Source organism: Hemiscyllium ocellatum, chromosome 5 (genome assembly GCF_020745735.1).
Source record: "Hemiscyllium ocellatum isolate sHemOce1 chromosome 5, sHemOce1.pat.X.cur, whole genome shotgun sequence".
Classification (NCBI taxonomy): domain Eukaryota; kingdom Metazoa; phylum Chordata; class Chondrichthyes; order Orectolobiformes; family Hemiscylliidae; genus Hemiscyllium; species Hemiscyllium ocellatum.
In genome coordinates this window covers 40,706,190-40,728,446 of record NC_083405.1, presented here as the reverse complement: position 1 = coordinate 40,728,446, position 22,257 = coordinate 40,706,190, and the positions used below count along the sequence as shown (strand labels likewise).

At 39.7% G+C, this 22,257-nt stretch overlaps 1 protein-coding gene across 2 annotated transcripts in view; it reads right to left on the bottom strand.

Moving 5' to 3' along the window:
• Positions 1-22,257, bottom strand: part of LOC132816009 (rap guanine nucleotide exchange factor 5-like) — a 189,018-nt gene that overhangs the window by 52,395 nt on the left and 114,366 nt on the right. For both annotated transcript variants that reach the window (XM_060825412.1, XM_060825413.1), the window contains 4 exons: positions 13,972-14,050; positions 5,263-5,410; positions 5,082-5,179; positions 368-398 (listed from right to left, as the gene is read on the bottom strand). In XM_060825412.1, coding sequence (XP_060681395.1) covers positions 368-398; positions 5,082-5,179; positions 5,263-5,410; positions 13,972-14,050 — 356 coding nt within the window. The remainder of the gene's footprint in view (positions 1-367; positions 399-5,081; positions 5,180-5,262; positions 5,411-13,971; positions 14,051-22,257) is intronic.

Sequence of the window (22,257 nt, the reverse complement as noted above, 5' to 3'; positions counted from 1 at the left end):
AGATGCTAGCCAACAAATATGACATGGTTAGAAACATAAATTCAATGTGCTTGGAGATCATTAATTAAAAACTGAAGCAACATGCATGCAGAGATTTAACACGGAAATTATCTGCTGCTAGATAAAACACTTGTTTGAAAATTACAACTGAAAGACATCAGTTTGACACCTAGTAGTGATACCATTCTGTTCTATTTTGTTTCCTTCTGGAACCAAAGGCTATGTTTAACAAGTAATGCCTCCTGGATCACCACAATCACTATACAAGGCAAATTTACCTTTGGAATGGAACACTGAAAGTTTCATGGTTATATGCAGGAATGTTGAAAGTAACAGATCTTGAATTAATTTATCATGAATATATTACCTTTTTGTGTGGCGAATATTCATCGATGGTGCTGAAACAAAAACAAATCATTTCTGATTAAATGCAATGTCAAATATGTCATCCCTTTCGTTTCTCTTTCATTGTATTTGATAATGATTAGAACACAAGCAAAAAGAAATTGCACAATTGTCCTGCAGCTTTGAAATAACTCACTGGGAAATGTGCCAAGATTAAACTAATCCTCACTCCTGCACCGTGCACAAATATCAAACATATATTGGCTAAATAGGCCAATATCAAAAACTTATTTCATTGGATTACAGGTGTGAATTCATCTTTGCTGTTGGCATCTGCATGAACATTTAGCTTTTTCAGTCCTGACTCATGTTGGTAAAACAATTGATGGGAAGGCAGTGGAAAGTGGGGCGGCACGGTGGCTCAGTGGTTAGCATTGCTTCCTCACAGCACCAGGGACCTGGGTTCGATTCCTGCCAGTCCGTGTGGAGTTTGCACATTCTTCCCCATGTCTGCATGGGTTTCCTCCGGGTGCTCCAGTTTCCTCCCACAATCCAAAAGATGTGCAGGTCAGGTGAATTGGCTATGTTAAATCACCTACAGTGTTAGGTGCATTAGTCAGGGGTAAATATAGGGCAGGGGAATGGGTCTGGGTGGGTTTCTCTTCGGAGGGGTGGTGTGGACTTATTGGACCAAAGGACCTGTTTCCACACTGTAGAGCGTCTAATCTAATCTCATCATAATACATACCACCCTCGCTTGGAATGAAGCAAAGACCATCTGTGCAGAAGGAGGGATGAGGTAGGGAATTTTGAGAAACGTCATCAAGGGTGGGCTGTGTGCTGAATCTGGAAAAACTCAGGGTTTGAGATTCTCACAATTAGATTTTCTTTTTTAGAGGTAGGATAAAACCAGAGATAATGAAACGTGAAGATTTGAATAATCAGGGAATGTGTCAAAGAGAGGGCAGAATATAGCAGTCTGATACAGAAAATCTCTAAAACAAGAGAGCATGATGCCCAGGGCGAGTTGCATCTGGAAATGTCCAGGGTTGTCCTAGAGTTTGGCTTTCTGTCCTGTGTCTGATCTCCCCGAGATGCCATTGTCCCTGATCTCTTCCCATGTGTACACTTTTGGAGCCTGAGCCCACTTGGTGATGAGAGCGCAGAGAGATTCTCTTCTTGGTGAGTTGCTTGGCTTTGGAAGATGGATGTTTTTTGGGAGACCGTTCCTAGCAGGTGGCCTGGGAGTGAAATCCCAGTAATCTCCTCCCTGACATAGGGTGAGGTGTGAGTGGCTAGTGCTTCCATAGTTGGTTTGGAAAGGGAAGGAGGTCATAGGCTTAAATCCCAACACAAAATCACTAGCCTCCCCCAACCCCTGCCAACACCAAACCATGCTGCTACGATATGGACAAAAACCCATTAATCTCACCCTCCCTACTCCTATGGTCTCAGCAACACCCCTGATGCATCCCTTTTGTTTTTCTACGAAATGAAAGATCAGAAATCATGGGATGATCAGAATCAAAGATCTCAGAGTAAAAGCTTTAAAGTCATTCCAAACCTAAAGCACATTTACAACAAGAAGCAATGAGACACAAGGAGGGTACAGGCAGTCAGACTCTCTGACTTGTATATTGGACAGCTTATTAATCTTTCTACTTTCTCTCATTCCATATTAAGACAGGCTGGAGGTCAGAAGTCTGATTTTTCAGGTAAAGAACAATGTGTCTGACTTCGCAGGTTTGAAGGTTCACATAAGTGTTATTTTCCAACACTAAAGCTGATAATGGGCCTCTGCTCTCAATGATATTGAGAGAATGAGTGAAGGTTGTTGGGATTTAATTATTGACTAAGTTCTTATTGGGACATTGATCTCATTCACGTTTTGCACAGACAAATTGATGTTTCAGGTGTTTACTCTGGGCCAGACCTCAGCTCTTTGTCAACTTACATAGTTTGTCAACTGAGATGCATTAGTGCTTGAAACTCGGACATCATTACTCATGATTTAAATGAGTGTAAAGCACATTACAAGATATATTCGGAGCCAACTGTAAAATTTTAGTAGCGAAAAATTAATGCCTGGGACCTCACCAAAACCTCAAGCTGCCATTCACTGCCAAAAGCGAGCAAAATATCTACAAGGGGTATAATGCTTGCTGTGAATTGTAACTCCTCTGCTAAGTTTCACCCGTTACTATTGTGAATGTGGAACTACAATTTCCAGCAACGTCTTGAAAGACGACAAAAGGTAGTGTGGTGGAAAATTAAATGGCAGAGCTGGTGATAATAGCTTGAGATCGGATCAGAGCAGGGCATCTGTTGTTATTAGATCTGTGTCTACATGAATCACTACAAAGGACTTTGTCCCACAAAGACTGTTACTTGTTACATATGAACTGATATCGGCACGGCAAACAATTTTGGACATCTGTAAGCTTACCAGAAAAACCCATCAGGGGTTGTCTCAATTACAAATCAGATTAAAAGGACTGGGAAATAAATAATGGAAGGAATAAGAATTAAATGAGGTGAATTCAGTATCCAGTGAAGAAAGGAAACGAGAGAGGAGAAAAGAACACCTGGATTAAGACAGAGGAAAACTATGCGGAATGGAATTATGAGAATTTTTAAAAAATGATTTTTAAAAAAAATTTCCTAAAACAATTCATAATTTTAAGGAATAAGGCTTATTGTTTGTAATAGTTTGGTTTAGTACCAAAGGGATTGATTGGTAGTCATTAACACTTATCACCATTAAGTCGGTGCTTGCATACTTCCCTAAATGTCAGTCAGGGTTTGGGCCATATGTGCTGTGCAAACACTGCAATTTGCATTGTCCAATCTATGGCAATGGTGAGGCATACAAAAATATACTATTTTGTGAAACTAGTGGTGAAGTAGCACAATTCAGCCAGTAAGTTATGGATATTGTTGTTCATATTTAATGATGGGGCTGCCTGACTGAACTATACTATTGACACATAAGTAATAGTGAACGCCATTAGTCTATTATTTTGATGGTTTGATTAGTCTATGATGGTTATTTTGAACAACAGCTTCAAAAATATTGTCATCTATCACCTGATGATCGGAGGGATTGGGTCGGCCATTAATAGTAAATTGAGTTAAAAGAACTGAATTCTCATGATGCTATATAGTATTTCCAAACCTTTTCAATATAAACAATGTTCTGCAACTTTGAGGCTAAGGGAAATCAACAACAATAGGGAAATCAATTTAACAATTGTGAAAGCTTTTTGAATTCAACTTCCAAGCCTCAACATTATGTGAATTAAAGTGCAGGAGTTCATTACTGTCTTGAGCATAATCGAGTAGAACCCATAAATAATTAAGCCTTGTTTTTCATGAGAGAACTGGAACTGTTCATATTTTCACTAGACCTGAAGCCACTTACTGAGCATTACTAAATGACACTTTGATATAATGACGCAGAGATAGGTCTTAACCTCTAAACCTGACCCAACATACATTATAGTACCATCCGTGTCTGGATTAAAATAAAGACATAATGCAGAGGCTAATTTTCACATTTTAGTTAAAGATGTATATTCTGCTTCTTAGGGTCATGAACCAGACTTATAACTTAATCCATTTAACGAGCTTTGTATTAAGTACCAAATATACCTGCTCAGTGTAAAAGTGAGCTTCAAGAATCAGGGAGGACTCAAGCTCTATGCCTCATTGATCATGAATTAAATGGTATCAACCTCTGTTGCTACAGTTGGTTTCCAAGTCCTTGGACTAGTGAGGGGGAAGAGAATCAGCTAGGATTCTACCTTCTGGTCACTTATAGTTAAAGTCTGTGTGTGGATGCCTGGTTGAAAGTCTATTGTGCTTGATCATGTAACCTCACAGTCCACATATCCTGTTGACCCTCAGGCCTAGACTTTTCTGGAGAAGCCCTTCCAATTTCAAGGAATACAAACATACTAGGAAAAGGAAAGAACATGATCAGTCATTCTGTGACTGCCTCACCATATTTAAATAGCAGCAGGAAGGCAGGGCCAAGGAGTTTGACTGACATCCCCCCACTGTCACCAACACACTCCCTTAGGAAATTTCAGGAACCAAATAGTAATATTTCATAGAACACTACTGGGAATCCTGCTATTCTTTGCAGTTTGAGCAGTAAACGTTTGGCACTTAATTTTTAGACTCAAATAAATCAATCTCAATTTAAAAGGTTGTTGAAATCTATCCAATAATGGAAAGTGAATTAAACTAAGGATTGGCACACCAAATGGGGAAAACAGACTTTCGAGGAGGTCTTTTTAAAATCAATTTATCACTACTGGGTACAAAACACTCATTTATGTTAACGAATTGACAAGTTTCAAAATTGGATCAACACAATAGAAGTTTAGACAGTGATGGTAGTGTTTCATTTAAACAAAGTGAATATTCAGGTCACAGCTGCAAATTTTTTGTCAGCTTATGTAACACCACTTGATATTATAGAAGAATTAAAGGTCAATCTCGGGAAATCTTTACCAGTCAGTGGATGATAAAATGTTATAAATGGAAGTTATTACCATTCTGTTGTGGAACGTACTCACGAAATGAATCATTAAGGAGTGCCTCATGCACTATGCCCCTCCCCTTGAGCTGTCACCACAATGAATGATAACAGTGTAGCCAGAATTCCAGAAATATTGAAAGCAGTAAACAGCACAGTTCCAGGCAAGAAATGTTATGTTCATTGTACTCACTGCCTGCGTGGAATCCAAAACAGGCTCTGAAGTTCTTTCAATCCCTTTTCCAAACTAGGATATTCATAAAGATCGTCAAGTACGCACCTGTAAAGATTCTGTAGCACAAAAATTAAGATGTATGTACTGTGAAGACTTTCTAAAAGAAAGATTGAACTTTATCCTTTTAAAAGTACTGTACCTTGAAAACAAATTTAGTATTTTCATCTTCTCGCAACAAAGTCCTGTAAAGATATACCCACTGTGTAACAATGCGTAACACTTTGCGCTTTCGATACAAGCCATTATCTGAGCCTTCTTGTTTGTCTGTAAGTGTCTTTGAACAATAGGTAGCACTTGGTCAAGGAAAATTCATTTGTGATTAAGACAAAAATAATATCTTTAATGTAATGTACTTTTGGTCTGCTTGCATGTTTGTGAAAGTCAGAATAGGTTTTATATTCTGGCTCAAATAGTTGGGAGAAGTTGATATAGGAAATCAATCTTTATGTACATGGATTATCAGTGGCCAACTCAAATGGTGGTGACAGTCATGAGCTTACGGGGCTGCTCCACTGTTTCTACCCCTATAAGTGCTGGAGAAGACCAACAATCAATACTTAATGCAATGTGTCTGAACAGCAATGACAGCATGCAGAACTTAATGAAAACTCAGTCAGCTCTAATTCATGTTATCACAATGGTATTGTTACAAACATTGTCCATTGACCCTTAGTCTGTGTTCTAGATTTTAACTTAAGGTTTCAGACTCTCAATGATATTCTTCAGTATAAAAGTTCCTCACATAGAAATCATGTTTAAAACGTTCGCCCATTCTAGGATTTATGTTCATCAATTCAAATTAATGGTTTCTAATTCCTAAAGTAGCATTGCGATCACTTTCTAAATCGTTGTCATTTTGCCTGCTGCCTATTAGAACAAAATCACAATGTTTTAATTCAGCAATCCTTATTGGTTTGTAGCTCCTGTAACTACATCCCTCAATGGAGTACAGGAATTATCAGTGGACATGACACCAAAACAATCAAAATGACCAGGAGATTCACAAAGAACTTCCCAATTAGGGATGGGCAATTAGTTTGCTAATGATGCCCATGTCCCACTTAAAAATGCAGAGCGGTTGTCGGAATCATGCAAAAGGAGAAAAATTCACAAAATTTTAATCAGTGCCCTTTAAAATATGAATTTGGTCAAAAAAAAATGATCTCTCCTTGTACTACCCAGTACCCAAGGGCAAACTGGTAGAGCCTATAATTGCATCTGCTAAGAAATACCTAACCATGTTGTCCTAAATTAACGACATTGACTTACTTTGTGCTAACTGCAGGAATTGTAGCCAGTTACACTGTATATTGTAACAAGGTTTCCACTAAATGCAATCATCCTCTTTACACCTGGAGAAGGGCTCAAGTTCAAAGACCTTGCTTGTTGGAAACAAAATGATTTACTAACAACACTGGCAGTTTCTGGGTATCAAAGAAACAACATGTTTCCTGCCACTAATTTTGCTGTCTCTTACCTTTTCAGAGGATATTAGTTTCCAAACTGTATTAATGCAATGAATGTGCAACCATTCTGCAAATACTAGGAGTTTCAGAATGTAAATTTGGTCTCTGTAATTCTTATCCTGAATGTATTAGCTTATTTCATTCACTACACAGGGATTTGGCAGCACTGAGTTTACAATGTTAAACTTTGGAATTAGACAGGAGTTCAATATTGTATGCTCTCTTGGCCTTTACTTTTTCTCTTAAATGTGCTGAATCTTAGTGAGTTAATGATCCACTAGCATTAGCCACACTGTGGTACCTAAAATAAATAGCCATCCTTCACATAGCCAAGTAAACAAGGAGTGATACAGACTCAACAATCACCAAGAAGCATCCTAGCAAAGCCAACCCAATTCTCACTCAAACATTCACACTTTCTGACCAGCAATCACTTATGTTTATGGGGAACAGAAACCTTTTGGCACTTAGATGAATGTTGGCACTGATGAAGATTAGTGAAAGAAGCATGGGCTAAGGAGATGATCTGGGACTCTCCTGGTCAGAATTTCACACTGTGCAGTGCTTTCACCATCTCAGTTTGCCTGAGTAATGTGGGCTATGGTGAGACTTGCCACAGAATTGGACAAGTCGATAAGTGATGACCATCTCAGTGTTGGAAGCCTCTTGTTCCACCTTTCATGGTTTAAGAGTTGTGGTGTGTTTCTTGCTAATTGTCAATTGAGTGGGTATTATTGCTTATTAAACACTTTGCTGAATACACTTCATGAATATTCAGCTTCCTATCTTACAAAATGTGTTAGAGTGCTAGCATCAAGAAACTTCAACATGGAAATAACAGCACATATATGGTGAATCCCACTTGCCCCAAAGAACCTCTATTTTGGACACCAACTGCCAACATCTCAGTGTCTGCTCCACAAGCACTTGCCACATACACTCCATGTGCACAAACATTAGCAGTTGGCATTTGCCTGCCTCTAGGAACCCTCATGGCATATCTCTGATCACTTACAGGAAGTTCCTGCACTTTGGACTGCACTGGCAACTGCGATGTAATGCTACTGCATGGATACTGTGCTGTCGGGGGCACATTCAGCTCACGGTCTGGACCAGGTTGTATCTCTAGACTCTTCACATGTTCTCATAGCACTCACTCAATCTGAGCCGACCTGGACGTTCGCAGCATCTCTGCCTTGCATTGCCTTGCCTTTTTGCACATTGTCCCATCATTCAAAAATACAAGGCTCACATTACTTGAATCTTGCCTTTCCATTTAGCACAGACATGGAAGCAGGAAGCTGGTCTTGGTTGTCAGCAGGCCTCAGTCAAGTCAAAGGGGCGATCTGCATTCAGGGGGTCCTGACACAGTAAGTCAATGATAGCCTTTGATACCACTCCAGGAAGTTGGACTGGTCAGTCAGCCAATGGAAGATGCTCAAAGTCAGGATGGCCTCCCAATAAGGGGTGAAGGCCATTCACCTTCTTGTGCCAGTGCCGAGCATTCCTCTTCTGAATCCGGGTGGCAACCTCAAACCAGCTTGGCATGGCCTAGAGTCACGGACTCTTTTCCTGGTCCTGAGGGAAAGAGGAAATCTCAACTCTGCACCATCCCAGACAACATGAGGTTCCAAGCCCCTGCCCTGGTGAATGACAATTCCCCCCTGTCTGCGTATGACAGAAACTGTTTAGCTCAATAACCTAATAGCAGCAGAGAGTTGAGAAAAAGTGGCAAGGTAGAACAGAATGTCATGAGCATAGCTGTGAAAACTAAGAACACTTTCAGAGGAGGGTGCCATGGGCTTGTATGTGGATGGGAAATTCAGAAGGCCAAGGCTGGATCCTTGGGAATAACATGGGAACAGGAAGTAGTGTGAACGCTGACTATGACTGAAAAGATAAGAATGGAATCAAGCAAGATCAGCCCCAGTCAGTTAGTCCACAATGGTGAAGCACTGTAAAGAATGGCGTGGTCAACTGTGTCAAAGGCTGTCAATAGGCTGAGAAAGGCCAGGAGTCACAGTTTATTTTTGTAATAGTCACATGGGATATCAAGAGCCATTTCATCTTGATGACAAAAAGGGAGGCGAGAGAGGGGAGTATATCTTGCAGCAATGACAGACCCTTGTGGCTTCTTGTGGAGTGCAATCACAGCCGATTTAAGAAAGACAGAAACAGCACCTAAACAGAGGGCACCATTAACAATATTAACTAACATGGGGACCAAGAAGAAAACATGGGTTGACAGATTAGTGGAAATATTGGTACAAGATGAACACAGAGACGTCATGTGGGCAGGCAGGAAAAAGGTAGGCAGGAACCTGATAGAGGTGTATAAGATAATAAGAGACATATTTCTGGTAGACAAGCAGCAGCTGTTGCCCTTAGATGAAGGATCAAGAAAAGAGGATGCCTATCTAAATTGAAAAGCATTAAAGTTGAGAGAGGATTCGAGGAGACCATCTTTTCACCCAGAGAATGGTGGGTGTCTGGAGTGCACTACCTGGGAGGATAGCTGAGACCAATCTTTTAATAGGTACACTTGAATTGTCATAACAATCAAGGCTATGCATCTAGCGTGGGAAAGTGGGATGACTAAGATAGTTGGGAGTTTTTGGTGGTACAGACTCAATGGGCCGAAGGGTACTGTATGATTCTATGAACTCAATGAAATCATCCTTGTGCCCACCACAGGTTTAGCCTAGGTTAGACATATCTACTCAATACAGCCAAGTGACCAGATTAGTGAGAGTTCAATTAGACTGACTGATACACCTTGAAAACCTGTGAATGCAGTAATAGACTATCATTCATGGGGGAGACAACAGCTAAACAAAACAATACTTATGATAAAGGTAGTTGAAGATCCTTACCCTGGAATTCTATGAGAAGTAAATAATCACCAGTTAGTGGTTGGAATGATATGTGTTAGAAAACTGTCTTTAAGTCATGCTTATGACACTGAATTCAAACCAAATAGATGGGTTGGAATGTTTTGTCTCTCTAACAGTTCTTAATGGCCATCAAATAAAATCTAGCTAGGAGACATCCACTATTCTGGAGTCCACAATTCTAAACTAGCTATGTGTGTGTTTTGTTTAACCAACACAATTAAACACACCCGGGAAAAGAAAAGCAGAAAGAACTGAAATAATGGGGTGAATGAAATTGTTGCTAGGATTATGAAAACCATTAGAGAAGTGAAATTTAGCAATTTGAGACAAGTTACTTTCTCAATTTTCTTGTTTGGTTTCCCCTCTGCCTTCCACCTCCATTTAAAAGATTTATTGTGCGTGAGTTTCTCATGCCTGCTCTCTGCACTACCTAATGATGTTCAAATGACTTTGTTCCTTTCATGTCTGTTCATTACGTTCTTGAGTTGATTTTATAACAATGTAGTGGTGTTGCCAGCCTGCTAAAGCCTTGTTTGATGCCCAGTTACTAACAAAAACAATTCACATTTATACAGGGCTGTGAATATAATTAAATGTTGTAAGGTGCTTCACAAGAGCTCCAAACAACATTTGACACCAAGCCACATAAACAGACATTAAGACAAGTAACTAAGCTACCTTTTTAACAAAGTTTTTAAAGGAGGGGAGAGAGGTAGAGGTGGAGGGGTATAGGGAGGTAATTCCGGGGCTCAGGAGGTCTAGACAGCTGAAGACATGGTTATCAATGGGAGAGTGAAGGATTGTAATGGCCAGAGTGCAAGAGCACAGATATTCTGGGAGGTTATTGATCAGGAGGAGGTTACACAGTAAGTGAGAAATGAGGCTATGATGAGATTCGAAAGCAATACGAAGAATCTTAAAATAAGCCATTACTCAACTGGGAGCTGTAATGTGTAATTAGGCAAAAGAGCGAAATGTGAACAGAACTTGGAGAAAGCTAGGACATGGGCAGAGTTTTCAATAAGCTCAGTTGCTTTGTTTTCCATCTGGCTGGCATCAACGCTATCCATCTTGTCTATTACTCTCCCACTTTCCCAATACTTCAGTGAAATTTTAAGGCTGGATTAGATGCAAAGTTTCTCATGTGGGGCTGGCTCTAACTCAGGCTAAAGGTATCACCATTAAACTTTGGCTGACATCTTAACCAGGTAATAAAGATCTGTTACATGTCACCAGTATTTTCTTCTTTTAACTCAGGTTTCCAGAATTTGGAAGTCTTTTACTGCTAACTTTAAAAGGCCATAGGACTGGTTAGCATGGGAAGAACATCAACCATATTCATCTCATGGGAAATCCATAGTCAGGAACAAGAAGCAAAATTGTTGTGGTTGTGTTCGGCGAGCTGAAAATTTGTGTTGCAGACGTTTCGTCTCCTGTCTAGGTGACATCCTCAGTGCTGGGGAGCCTCCTGTGAAGCGCTTCTGGTTTGAATCTGCCACTTCCGGTTGTCAGTTCCAGCTGTCCGTTGCAGTGGTCGGTATATTGGGTCCAGGTTAATGTGATTATTGATTGAATCTGTGGATGGGTGCCATGCCTCTAGGAATTCCCTGGCTGTTCTCGGTGTGGCTTGTCCTATAATAGTAGTGTTGACCCAGTCAAATTCATGTTGCTTGTTATCAGAGTGTGTGGCTACTGAGGATAGCTGGTCCTGTCGTTTCGTGGCTAGTTGGTGTTCATGGATGCGGATCGTTAGCTGTCTTCCTGTTTGTCCTATGTAGTGTTTTGTGCAGTCCTTGCATGGGATTTTGTACACTACGTTGGTTTTGCTCATGCTGGGTATCGGGTCCTTCGTTCTGGTGAGTTGTTGACTGAGAATGGCTGTTGGTTTGTGTGCTATTATGAGTCCTAATGGTCGCAGTAGTCTGGCTGTCAGTTCGGAAATGCTCTTGATGTATGGTACATCAAGAACATTTCCGAACTGACAGCCAGACTACTGCAACCACTAGGACTCAAAACAGCACACAAACCAACAGACACTCTCAGGTAACTCACTAGAACGAAGGACCCATTACCCAGCATGAGCAAAACCAACGTAGTGTACAAAATCCCATGCAAGGACTGCACAAAACATTACATAGGACAAACAGGAAGACAGCTAACAATCCGCATCCATGAACACCAACTAGCCACGAAACGACATGCCCAACTATCCTTAGTAGCCACACACGCAGATGACAAGCAACATGAATTCGACTGGGACAACACTACTAGCATAGGACAAGCCAAACAGAGAACAGCCAGGGAATTCCTAGAGGCACGGCACTCATCCACAGATTCAAATCAATAAGCAGATTGACCTGGATCCAATACACCGACCACTGCAACGGACAGCTGGAACTGACAACTGGAAGCGGCAGATTCAAACCACTACAAATGCTGGAGGAAAGATCACAGAAGCGCTTCACAGGAGGCTCTCTAGCACTGAGGATGTCACCTAGACAGGGGACGAAACATCTGCAACACAAATTCCCAGCTCGGCGAACAGAAACAATGAGCCCCGAGCTACAAATCTTCTCCTAAACTTTGAACAAGAAGCAAATGCCAGTAACATACCTTGAGCTGTAGAATTCTTCTTGAATGAATGTTTCTGTATTATGAAGCAATTGTATTTTTTGTTAACTTTAATTTTAGTGTCCCACTTTATTGACAAGAGAAACGTAAAACAAAACAGCAAAAGGGAATCTCGATAGTAAGTCTCCTGCTTCCTCATCACTTGATAAACTTGCATTGCTTAGAGTCAGTACTAAAGGACAATACCAAGTCAGTTCATGTCCATAATATTCTGCTGAGACTGCATGATGCATTGTGTCAGGGAGTTACAGCAGCTTTCAAAGATCCCTGGTCAATATTAAAGATAGTCTACTACAGACAGTTTGAAGTAGGCAGGAACAGGAAAACAAGGCAGTGTGGATTGTATTTCAGGACGCAGCTGTGGAGTCCTACAAGGAAGTGTGCTTTGTTTTGGAGCTGAGCCACATTCTCCGGTGAACTACAACATGGAAGGAAGTGGAGCAAAGAACCATTATTTGTGTGCGGCAAGAGATTGAGCAGTAGATCTTTCCTTATCCAATGTGCAGAGCAATGGACCAGAATGGTGCTGTCACAGCGACAGCAAAGAGTGTTTGAATTACCAGCTTAGAAATTATGTAATTCATAGCTTCACATTTAAGATGGTTATTCTTATTGTTATTGATCTGTGAGCATTTGTTTTGACACTACAATATCCAATGTTTGGCCTAGAAAGTCTTGTGGTCAGATAGTTATTGAAACAGTCTCGTTTGAAATTTTATCTAGTCAATGCAGAATCTGTGTCACTGCTTAGTCTGTGGGAATTGCCCTGGAAATTGAAGATTTTGTTTGGCATCTCCCTTGAGCGTGGAAAGGCCTACTAAAGTAAGAGAATTCTGCCTCACTCAAGATAATAGTTAATCCTGAAAAGTTAGGGGAATTAAAAAGCTAGTCCAACTCCTTAAGTGATCCTGCCAACCAGTTTGCCACTGATCTCCCCTAAGACTACAACTCCCCTGACCCCTACATCTTTCAGACCCTCTGACAACTACTTCCCGACCTGACACCATTGTTGTCAATCCAACCCACCTATATAAGCCCCATCAATCCATCTCCAGGGCCAACACTCAGAAGCCCAATTTCCCCAGGCCAGCCTGAATCCCCTCAAAGCTGACTCAACACTGCCTACAAAGCAACACTGCTGCTGCCCCAGCAATCCGACCCACATCCAAAACTCTGAACCCACCTGAAGCACTCCATCACATACCTGGCATTTACCACCTGGCATCCTGGAAGCCTACCTGTCTGGCAACCTACTCACCTGACATCTTGGCACACTACCCCTTACCAATCCACCTGCCAAATATCTCCTTACTCACTTACATTTCCTCAGTCTCTACCAGAGTCTCTTTGCAACCATTAACTCCTGAAATGCAGCAGAGTTTGTAAAAAGAGGAAGTCGGCCTGTAACTCTACTCTTGCACTGAGTGGATTTCCCTTGGCTATTTCTGGCAAACATATTTGGGATTTTGGCCGGATAGATCAAAACTATGTAGGGGCAGGTTTTTAAAACTACCCACAGAAAGCCTAGCTGCCATTAGAATGTAGGGCCATTAATTTTCAAGTGTAAAACATGTAGGAAACTACACTTGTTACACTATAGGTTGGTTCTATGAATATTATTGTACTGTATAAACTACCAAAAACATAAAATAAATTAAACATAAATGATACAAAAGCTCTATTTTTAGGTTTCTGACTTAATAATGCACATTCAACTAAGGTAAATATTTCAATCCCCTTGAGGGATTGTGGTGGTGCCTGTCCCTGTGGAAAGATATTTGACAAATAGCTTCATAACTATAATCATTCTTAACTTATTAGTTGCTTTGCAGTTTCGGCAAAAACCTGAAAGGATATTGTCTCAGTAATGCGTGACACAAGTCATTGGTTGACATGAAGACTGTGTATGTGAGAAGGAAATCATCCAGCAAGATATCTGCAAAACAAAACTTTGTTAAGCTGAGGTATCAGAGTATTAAATCTTTGAATGGTGAATTATTCTGTTCACAAAATATCTGAACACCAACATTTCAATGACTACTTCCTTTTCCTGTTCTTCAGCAGACTAATTGATCACGACTGACTTCTCACAAAACCATGTATAATAACTGAGAAATAAACTCAGAAGTCTCTGTTTTATGTACTTTTTAACCTAAAATCATACACTGCTCCAAAATATTATCTGGCACTCAAGTGCACCTGTAAACTTCATTTCATATTGTGACCTATTTTTCCTCTTATGAGCAACATGTTTCTATTAAAACTAATAGCCTCAACCTGAGTTTATCATTTGGTCATTATCTAAATATTTTGCAGAAATTGGCAGTTAAAAGAAAAATTTTAAAGAGGTGCAATGCCTACTTTAAATTAAAACAAATTTCTTGGAACAACACACCTTAATAATTAGAGTCAACTCCTAATAAATGTGGTGGATATTTGCAAAAGTAAATGACATGCATACTTGAATTACAAAACAGCTTCAATGATATTTTACAGGGAAGGCTTCTTAGCCCCGTGTTGTGACTGCTAACAGGTCATGGTTGACTACAGCTAAGTAGATCAGATTCCCTACAGTGTGGAAACAGGCCATTTGGCCCAACAAGTCCACACCAACCCTCCAAAGAGTAACCCACCTAGGCCCATTTCCCTGCATTAACCGCTGACTAATGCACCTAATGGGCAATTTAGCATGACCAATTCACTTGACCTACATATCTTTGGACTGTGGAAGGAAACCAGAGCAACTGGAGGAAACCCAGGCAGGATTTGAACCTGGATCCTCGACACGCTGAGGCAGCGATGCTAGCCACTGAGCCACCGTGTCAAGTGTCCATCAAATTATTTTACAAGAACTTTTGTTTTTGAGTCCTTTATCATAAACTGTTTGCTAGCTGAGCCAGCTAGAATGAGAAATAAGTACACCATTATTTTGTTTTCACTGAATGCTAAGAGAAGTTTGTATGAAAAGCACTTGTTGAATATACTGCTCAAATATTTGTTCAGTTTCTATGCTTAACATTTTGGGAAAATTGATTTTTACTTTATTCATTATGGAATTGGGCATCACAGACCAAGTCAGCATTTATTAGTCATCCTCCATTTTCTCAAAAGAGGAAGCAGTGAATTGCCTTTTTGAACTGCTGCAGTCCATGAGATGTAGGACAGCCACATTGCTGATAGGCAGGATTTTGCCTCAGCGACATTGAGGGAATGGTGACATAGTTCCAACTCAGGATGATGTGTGGCTTGGGCAAGAACACTAGGTAGTGGTGGCCCTTCTAGATGGTATAGATCACAGGTTTGGGAAGTGCTGCTAAAGGAACCTTAGTGAATTACTGCAATACATCTTGTGGATGGTACACACTGCAGCCAGTGCTGAACGAAATGAAGCCAAGGACCTCAAGAGATGTTTCGATTATCCACTTGACACTTCTGGCTAAAGATGAATGTCTTTTGCACTGATGGGTCAATGGGGCTGAAAAATGGCGGATGAAGCTTAATTTGGATAAATATGAGGTATTGTATTTGGATAAATATGAGGTATTGTATTTGGATAAATATGAGGTATTGTATTTGGATAAAATAAACAAGGGTTGACTTATAAAATTAATGGTAGGTCTTGGGCAGTGTTGTAGAAAAGGGACCTATAGGTACATAATTCTTTGAAGTTTGCATTACATGTAGACAGGGTGGTTAAAAAGGTGTTTAGCACACTTTTCTTCATTGCTCAGTCCTTTGAGTATAGGAATTGAAAGTCATGTTGAGGTTGTACTGGATATTGATGAGGCCTCTTCATCAGCACTATGTCCAGTTCTGGTTACCCAGTTACAAGAAGGATATTATTAGAGAGGGTTCAAAAGAGATTTACAAGGACGTTGCTGGGTATGGACGGTTTGAGTTATAAAGAAAAGTTGGATAGATTGGGACATCTTTCACTGGAGGATAGGAGGTTGAGAGGTGATTATATGGAGGTTTATAAAATCATTAGGGACATAGTTTGGGTTAATGGTAAGTGTTCTGAGGAAGGGACACAGGACTCGAAATGTTAACTCTGATTTCTCCTTACAGATGCTGAAAGACCTGCTGAGCCTTTTCAGCAATTTGTTTTTATTTCTTTAATCTAACCTGTTGGTTGTGTGATTGCTTAGTCCGGTCTTTTGCATGCCACTTCCACTGTTAAGCCTGTGTTAATATAAAATCAGTAAAATCAAAAGTCCCAATATCTACCCTGGGGAACTCCTCTACAAATCTCTCTCCAGCCTGAAAAGTATCCATTAACCATTACTCTCTGTATCCTATCACTGGGCCAATGTTGTATCAGGTTGCTACTGACCCTTTTACTCTGAGCTATCCCTTTTCTCACATTGCTTTTCTGACAGTGTACCGAAAGTCATTTGAATGTTCACGTATACCACTGTAATAGCTTTGCCTTCATCAATCCTCTGTTACCTCTTCATAAAACTCCAGCAACACAGCTTTCCCTCAAGAATCCATGCTGGCTCTCCTTGATTAAGCCACAAATTCTGTGTGACAATCAATTCCATCTCAAAATTATTGTTCCTAGAAGTTTCCCCACCATTGAAGCTGAACAGACTTGTCTGTAATGGTTGAGCGTATTCTTCTAGTTTTGGATAAGGCCGTCAGGTTTATGATTTTCCAGTCCTCTAGCACCATTGCCTGAGCTCAGGGAAGACTGAGGGATTATGGCCAGTGCCTCTGCAATTTCTATTTTCACTTCCTTCAATGGTCATGGATGCATCTAATCAGCGCTGGCCAATAGCTTATCCAACTTCCTCCTTCATCAATTTTGAGTTTCCTGATCTAACACTGGGGTCTGGGGAACATCTGTTTCTGTAGTAAAGACAGATGCACAATCTTCACTTTGTACCTCAGTCTTTCCCCACCTCTATGTGGAGATATTGTTGCTTGTTAATCAGCCCTTCTCTTCCTTTTACCATCCTTCTACTGTTTATGGGCTTACAGATGTAACTGATGTAATAGAGAGAACATGGCAGTATGTGATAACGACCAGATGACCAGTTTATTTAAAGATAAATATTATTCGATGTTTTGGAGAGAACTCCTCCAATATTTATGGAATCATTAATGCTCAGCTAAGAGGGCAGACAGAACCTTGATTTATTGTCTGGTTCAAGTGTTGCATTGAAGTAGCTTAGCATGAGACATTTTCTTCATAACGCTAAACTGGCTGTTGGCACCAGAATAAGGTATTGATTTCTCTGCTAGTTCAATAATGAAATTAATTTTTTTTTACTGCTTTGAAGCTGAACATTACTGAAAGCTGACAGTATGATGAAAACACCTTTTTTGAGCTTTACTTGTCTGAGAGAAGAAGCATCATTTCACTACAAGTAGGAATTTGATTCTTAAAACGGTTTCTTTTCCAAATAGTCGTTAAATTCAAATAGGTTAGATTGTTGCAAGACATTGCTTGAAAGACATCTCTTGACAGAAGTGCCATATACAGTTTTGACCAGACATACCATCACTTCTGCTGCGTATGCATCAGGTCTGTCCACTTAAACCCAATTACCTTTTCTACACAATTGCAAAATGTTATCAGTCTGCCCAGGACTGCCTGAGGCAAATACACTCCATGAATTTCTTCTGTGGGCAACCAAATGTGACAATTAGAACTTTAAACTCTTGTCGATGATTCATGTACTTGTACACTTTGCAATTATAGTTACTATCATATAAGCTATTGCAAAATTAACAAACTGGGTGTGCCAAACTGTTACTAAAATGGTTTCCAAAAATGAAATACTGATCGTTGCTAACAGGAACAACAGAAAAGGGACAATTCCCTTTTACAATCAAACACAAGTCCAAAAATGACAGATGGAAAAAGAACAGTTAAGTCTTCCAAGCTTGCCCCACCCATAACGACTAAACCTTTCTCACCACTCTCCTAGCAGAGGCAAAAAAAAGCAGAAAAGCCTATTATCATAAAGGGAAAGCTTACTCTCGAAAATTCCCCAAACTCCTCAGGCACTCAACTTGAGGTTAGGACTGACAGATATTGGTAACACTGCTTCAAACACAGATCAGCAAAATCCTAGGAAAACCAGGAATAGCCCCGCAGAAATTTACTTTCTAAAACTTAGAACATCTGGAAGGCTAATCACCCATAGTTCTAAATGATTACTTTGTTTTTATATTCCCCTTCTTTCAATCATTTCTTTTCTCAAGGTGTTGCCAGACTACAGTAGCACACAGGTTGTGAATCATTCTCCAACATTTTACGAATGTAGCCTCAAGTGAGCCTGGATGATGAACATCAGCAGAATACTGGACTATGGATGCATGAAAGCTTAGCCTAATCCTCACGTGATGCCTATCACGTGCTGGATAATGATCAGGATCAGGAAGTATGGTTAATATCTACCCCAGGGTGACTGAAACAAGTTTGGGCACCTAGTCCAACCAGAATTAAATGGCTGAATTCAGGATAGATGATGGATTCAATTTGCCCTCAATGTATCAGTATCCCATTGCTGAGGCGGCCCTGGAGTTGAAAATGTAACACATTCAATCTAGTCCAACATAAGCAGACCTGAAAATGTGTTGCTGGAAAAGTGCAGCAGGTCAGGCAGCATCCAAGGAACAGGAGATTCGACGTTTCGGGCATAAGCCCTTCTTCATTCCTGAAGAAGGGCTCATGCCCGAAACGTTGCAATTCCTGTTTCTTGGGTGCTGCCTGACCTGCTGTGCTTTTCCAGCAACACATTTTCAGCTCTGATTTCCAGCATCTGCAGACCTCACTTTCTCCTCCAACATAAGCAGACCACATGCACACTGAGTACTTGGCATATTGTTAGAATTTGTGAGGCCAATACTGTTGTCATGTTTTTATTCATTCAATTAATCTCTAATCAGCTACTATTTATCAAAACCAAATCTGAACTGTTAAACAGTGGTGTAGTTATGAAGATTTTTAATCACTTAACTGTAATCATTATTTAGGTCTGAATGAATGAAACTACGTTGTCAGCTTACGCAAGAATATTTCATAAGTGTGGAAAGTTTTGTAAATGAAAATCAGATAATATTTAATATGAATTATGGCTAAATAACAACATGGTCATAACAGACCAGTAAAGGTCACATTAGAGGGTTGCTTTTCAGACTGGAGGCCTGTGATCACTAGTGTGTCTCAAGGAACAGTGGTGAGTCCACTGCTTTTTGTCATTTATATAAATGATTTGGATATGAACATAAGAGGTATGGTTAGTAAGTTTAATGATGATGATACCTAAATTGGCGGCATTGAAGTAACCTTCTTCCCTTTGCACAGAGTACAATAGGACCTTGACCAGATGAGCCAATGGGCCAAAGAGTGACAGGTGGAGTTTAATTTAGATAAATGCAAGGTCCTGCATTTTGGTATGGCAAATCAGGGCAGGACTTGTACACTTCATGGTAAGGTCCTGGGAACTGTTGCTGAGCAAAGAGATCTTGGAGTGCAGGTTCATAGTTCCTTGAAAGTGGAGTCCTAGATAGACAAGAGTGAAGGCGGCATTGGGTACACTTTATGTAATTAGTCAGTGCATTGAACATAGGAGTTGGGATGTCATTTACAGATCTACAGGACATTGGTTAGGCCACTTTTGGAAGGCTGCATGCAATTCTGATCTTCATCCTATAGGAAGGATGTTGTGAAACTTGAAAGGGTTCAGAACAATTTACAAGGATGTTGCTAGGGTTGGACCTATAGGAAGAGGCGGAATAGGATGGGGTGGTTTTCCCTTGAGTGTTGGAGCCTGAAGGGATGACCTTGTAGAGGTTTATAAAATCATGAGGGGCATGGATAGGGTAAACAGACAATCTCTTTTCCCTGTTGTGGTAGGAGTCCAAAACTAAAGGGCATGAGTTTAAAGTGAGAGGGGAAAGGCTTAAAAAGGACCTAAGGGACAACTTTTTCAGCAGACAGTGGTGCGTGTGTGGGATGAGCTGCCAGAGGAAGTGGAGGAAGCTGGTACAATTACAACGTTTAAAAAGCATCTGGATGGGTATATGAATAGAAAGGATTTAGAGGAATATGGACCAAATGCTGGCAAATGGAACTAGATCAGTTTAGGATATTAGGTCAACACAGAGGGTCTGTTTCTGTGCTGTATATCTCTATAACTCTATATAATGGTTGCTAGGAAAAGTACTAAAGAGCTCCTGGTGTAATGGAACTGAACCATAACAGTGAACCAATATCCAGGGAGAAAAGTTCAGGAGAAAAATACACAAAAATACTTCCTTCAAACCTGGCAATAATGTATTTGAATGTTAGCATATTAATGAAATAAGAATATGAAAATGAAAAATTACAAGATATTCCAAAGAAAAATAGGAACAGCCAATAAATTAGACCATATTGTTTCCTTTTTTAATTAGTCATACTCATAGGTTTAAGAGATTGCCTTCAGTTCGAAGGTACCAGTACAATAATTAGAAGGCCTGAACTTAGGAGAACTGAAAATGCACCAGAACACTACATAAAGGCTGAAATGTTGAATGTGTGGTACAGATTAATGCTTCTGAAACCACTGTATAAATAAAGTTCTGACAACGAGGCATTCTTTTGATTTACAGCAGTTACCCTCTAACAGTAGATTAATTCACCCACTAAAGATTTCACAAACCATATTGATGTGCGATTATTTAACTTAATGTTTAATGATCATGCAATTCAGAGGCTATGCTGTAGTGTAGAATGGAGTGAAAAACATGTTGGCAAAAGCCCAACTGTTCTTCATTGATCGACGAGAAAAATGCTGGTTGTGCCTTGAGGTATTAATAGTTAAGTGAAGAGTTTGAACTCTATATTCAGGACTGTTGGATTATTCCTGCTGTAACCTGCAAATCCTCTGAAGATTGCATTGTATTATAAACAAGTTAAAACATATACCAATATGCTCTGGTAAATTAAATATTAGGTTAGATAGGCCAAACTAACATATTAAGATTTTACATCCTACTGCTTTTGTTAAACACCAAGCAAACATAGTAATAAAACATGCTTCCATCTCAATCACTTAATATTTTTCACTGTTTCTTAAAAAGATCAGCTCCTTATCCATAAATGAAAAATTCACATGACTGTTTTGATGCAATATCAAATCAAATAATGAGCAATAAAAATCTTTCTAATTGGATGCTGCAAATACAAATGGAAGTTTTGTAGACAGTCATTGTCTCATCAAATTTCCATAGCCTTTACCTGGGTTGTCTATGAAGGAGGTGAACAGGGGTGAACTGTTTGCACAGCAGAGAAGAAAAGAAAGCTGAGAAAGACTTCTGTGGTACAATAGTCATTAGCAGTTTAAACATTATGAATTCAAATAAGATTATGGCAAAATATAATTTAACTGGCTGTAGGGAAAACCTGTACAAACTAGAATCCCAATTTGTTTACTTGTAGCTTATAAGCTCGACCTGCATTTGACTCCAGTCCTCCACTACATGGCACAAAAGCAGCAGCAGCAGCCATTAATACAACTTGGAATAGAAGGGCACATGGTGAGGAATATATGGCATTGAATGAATTTAAGACGGAGATGCCTAGCTTCTTGATTAGTAAGCAGATCAAACTTTACAGAGAGAGTGTAGGAGAATGCGCTTAAGAAACATCAGTTGTGATCAAATGGTGGAGTAGACTCGATGGGCTGAATGGCCTAATTCGGTTTCCCTATTTTGGTCTTATAAAGGAAGAATAGTTAAGAATATACATTGAAATATACAAATAAACAGAAGCATAAATGAATGGATTGTATTCAGATATGAATAAAACAGGAGAGGAACAAGAAAAATTCAGGCAGGTTTGTAAGCTCCTTTAAATTTGATTGCCCAGCTATGACATAGGTGTCATACAATATGCTTAGTCAGAACAAGGGAATACAAAACAATGGAAGCAACTTATGAAGTGATTAAAATTTGCAGATATATGAACTGTCTTGCATGAATTCACTAGATATGTGAATATCACCATTAATTATATTTATAGTAATCTGAAAAATACATTCATAATACGTTCATAACTTATAACTAAATTAACTCTCTGGGGACACTTTTTAAGTGTTTATTTTTAGCCTTAATATCGGAGAAATCAAGGAAATCAGTAGATACCAG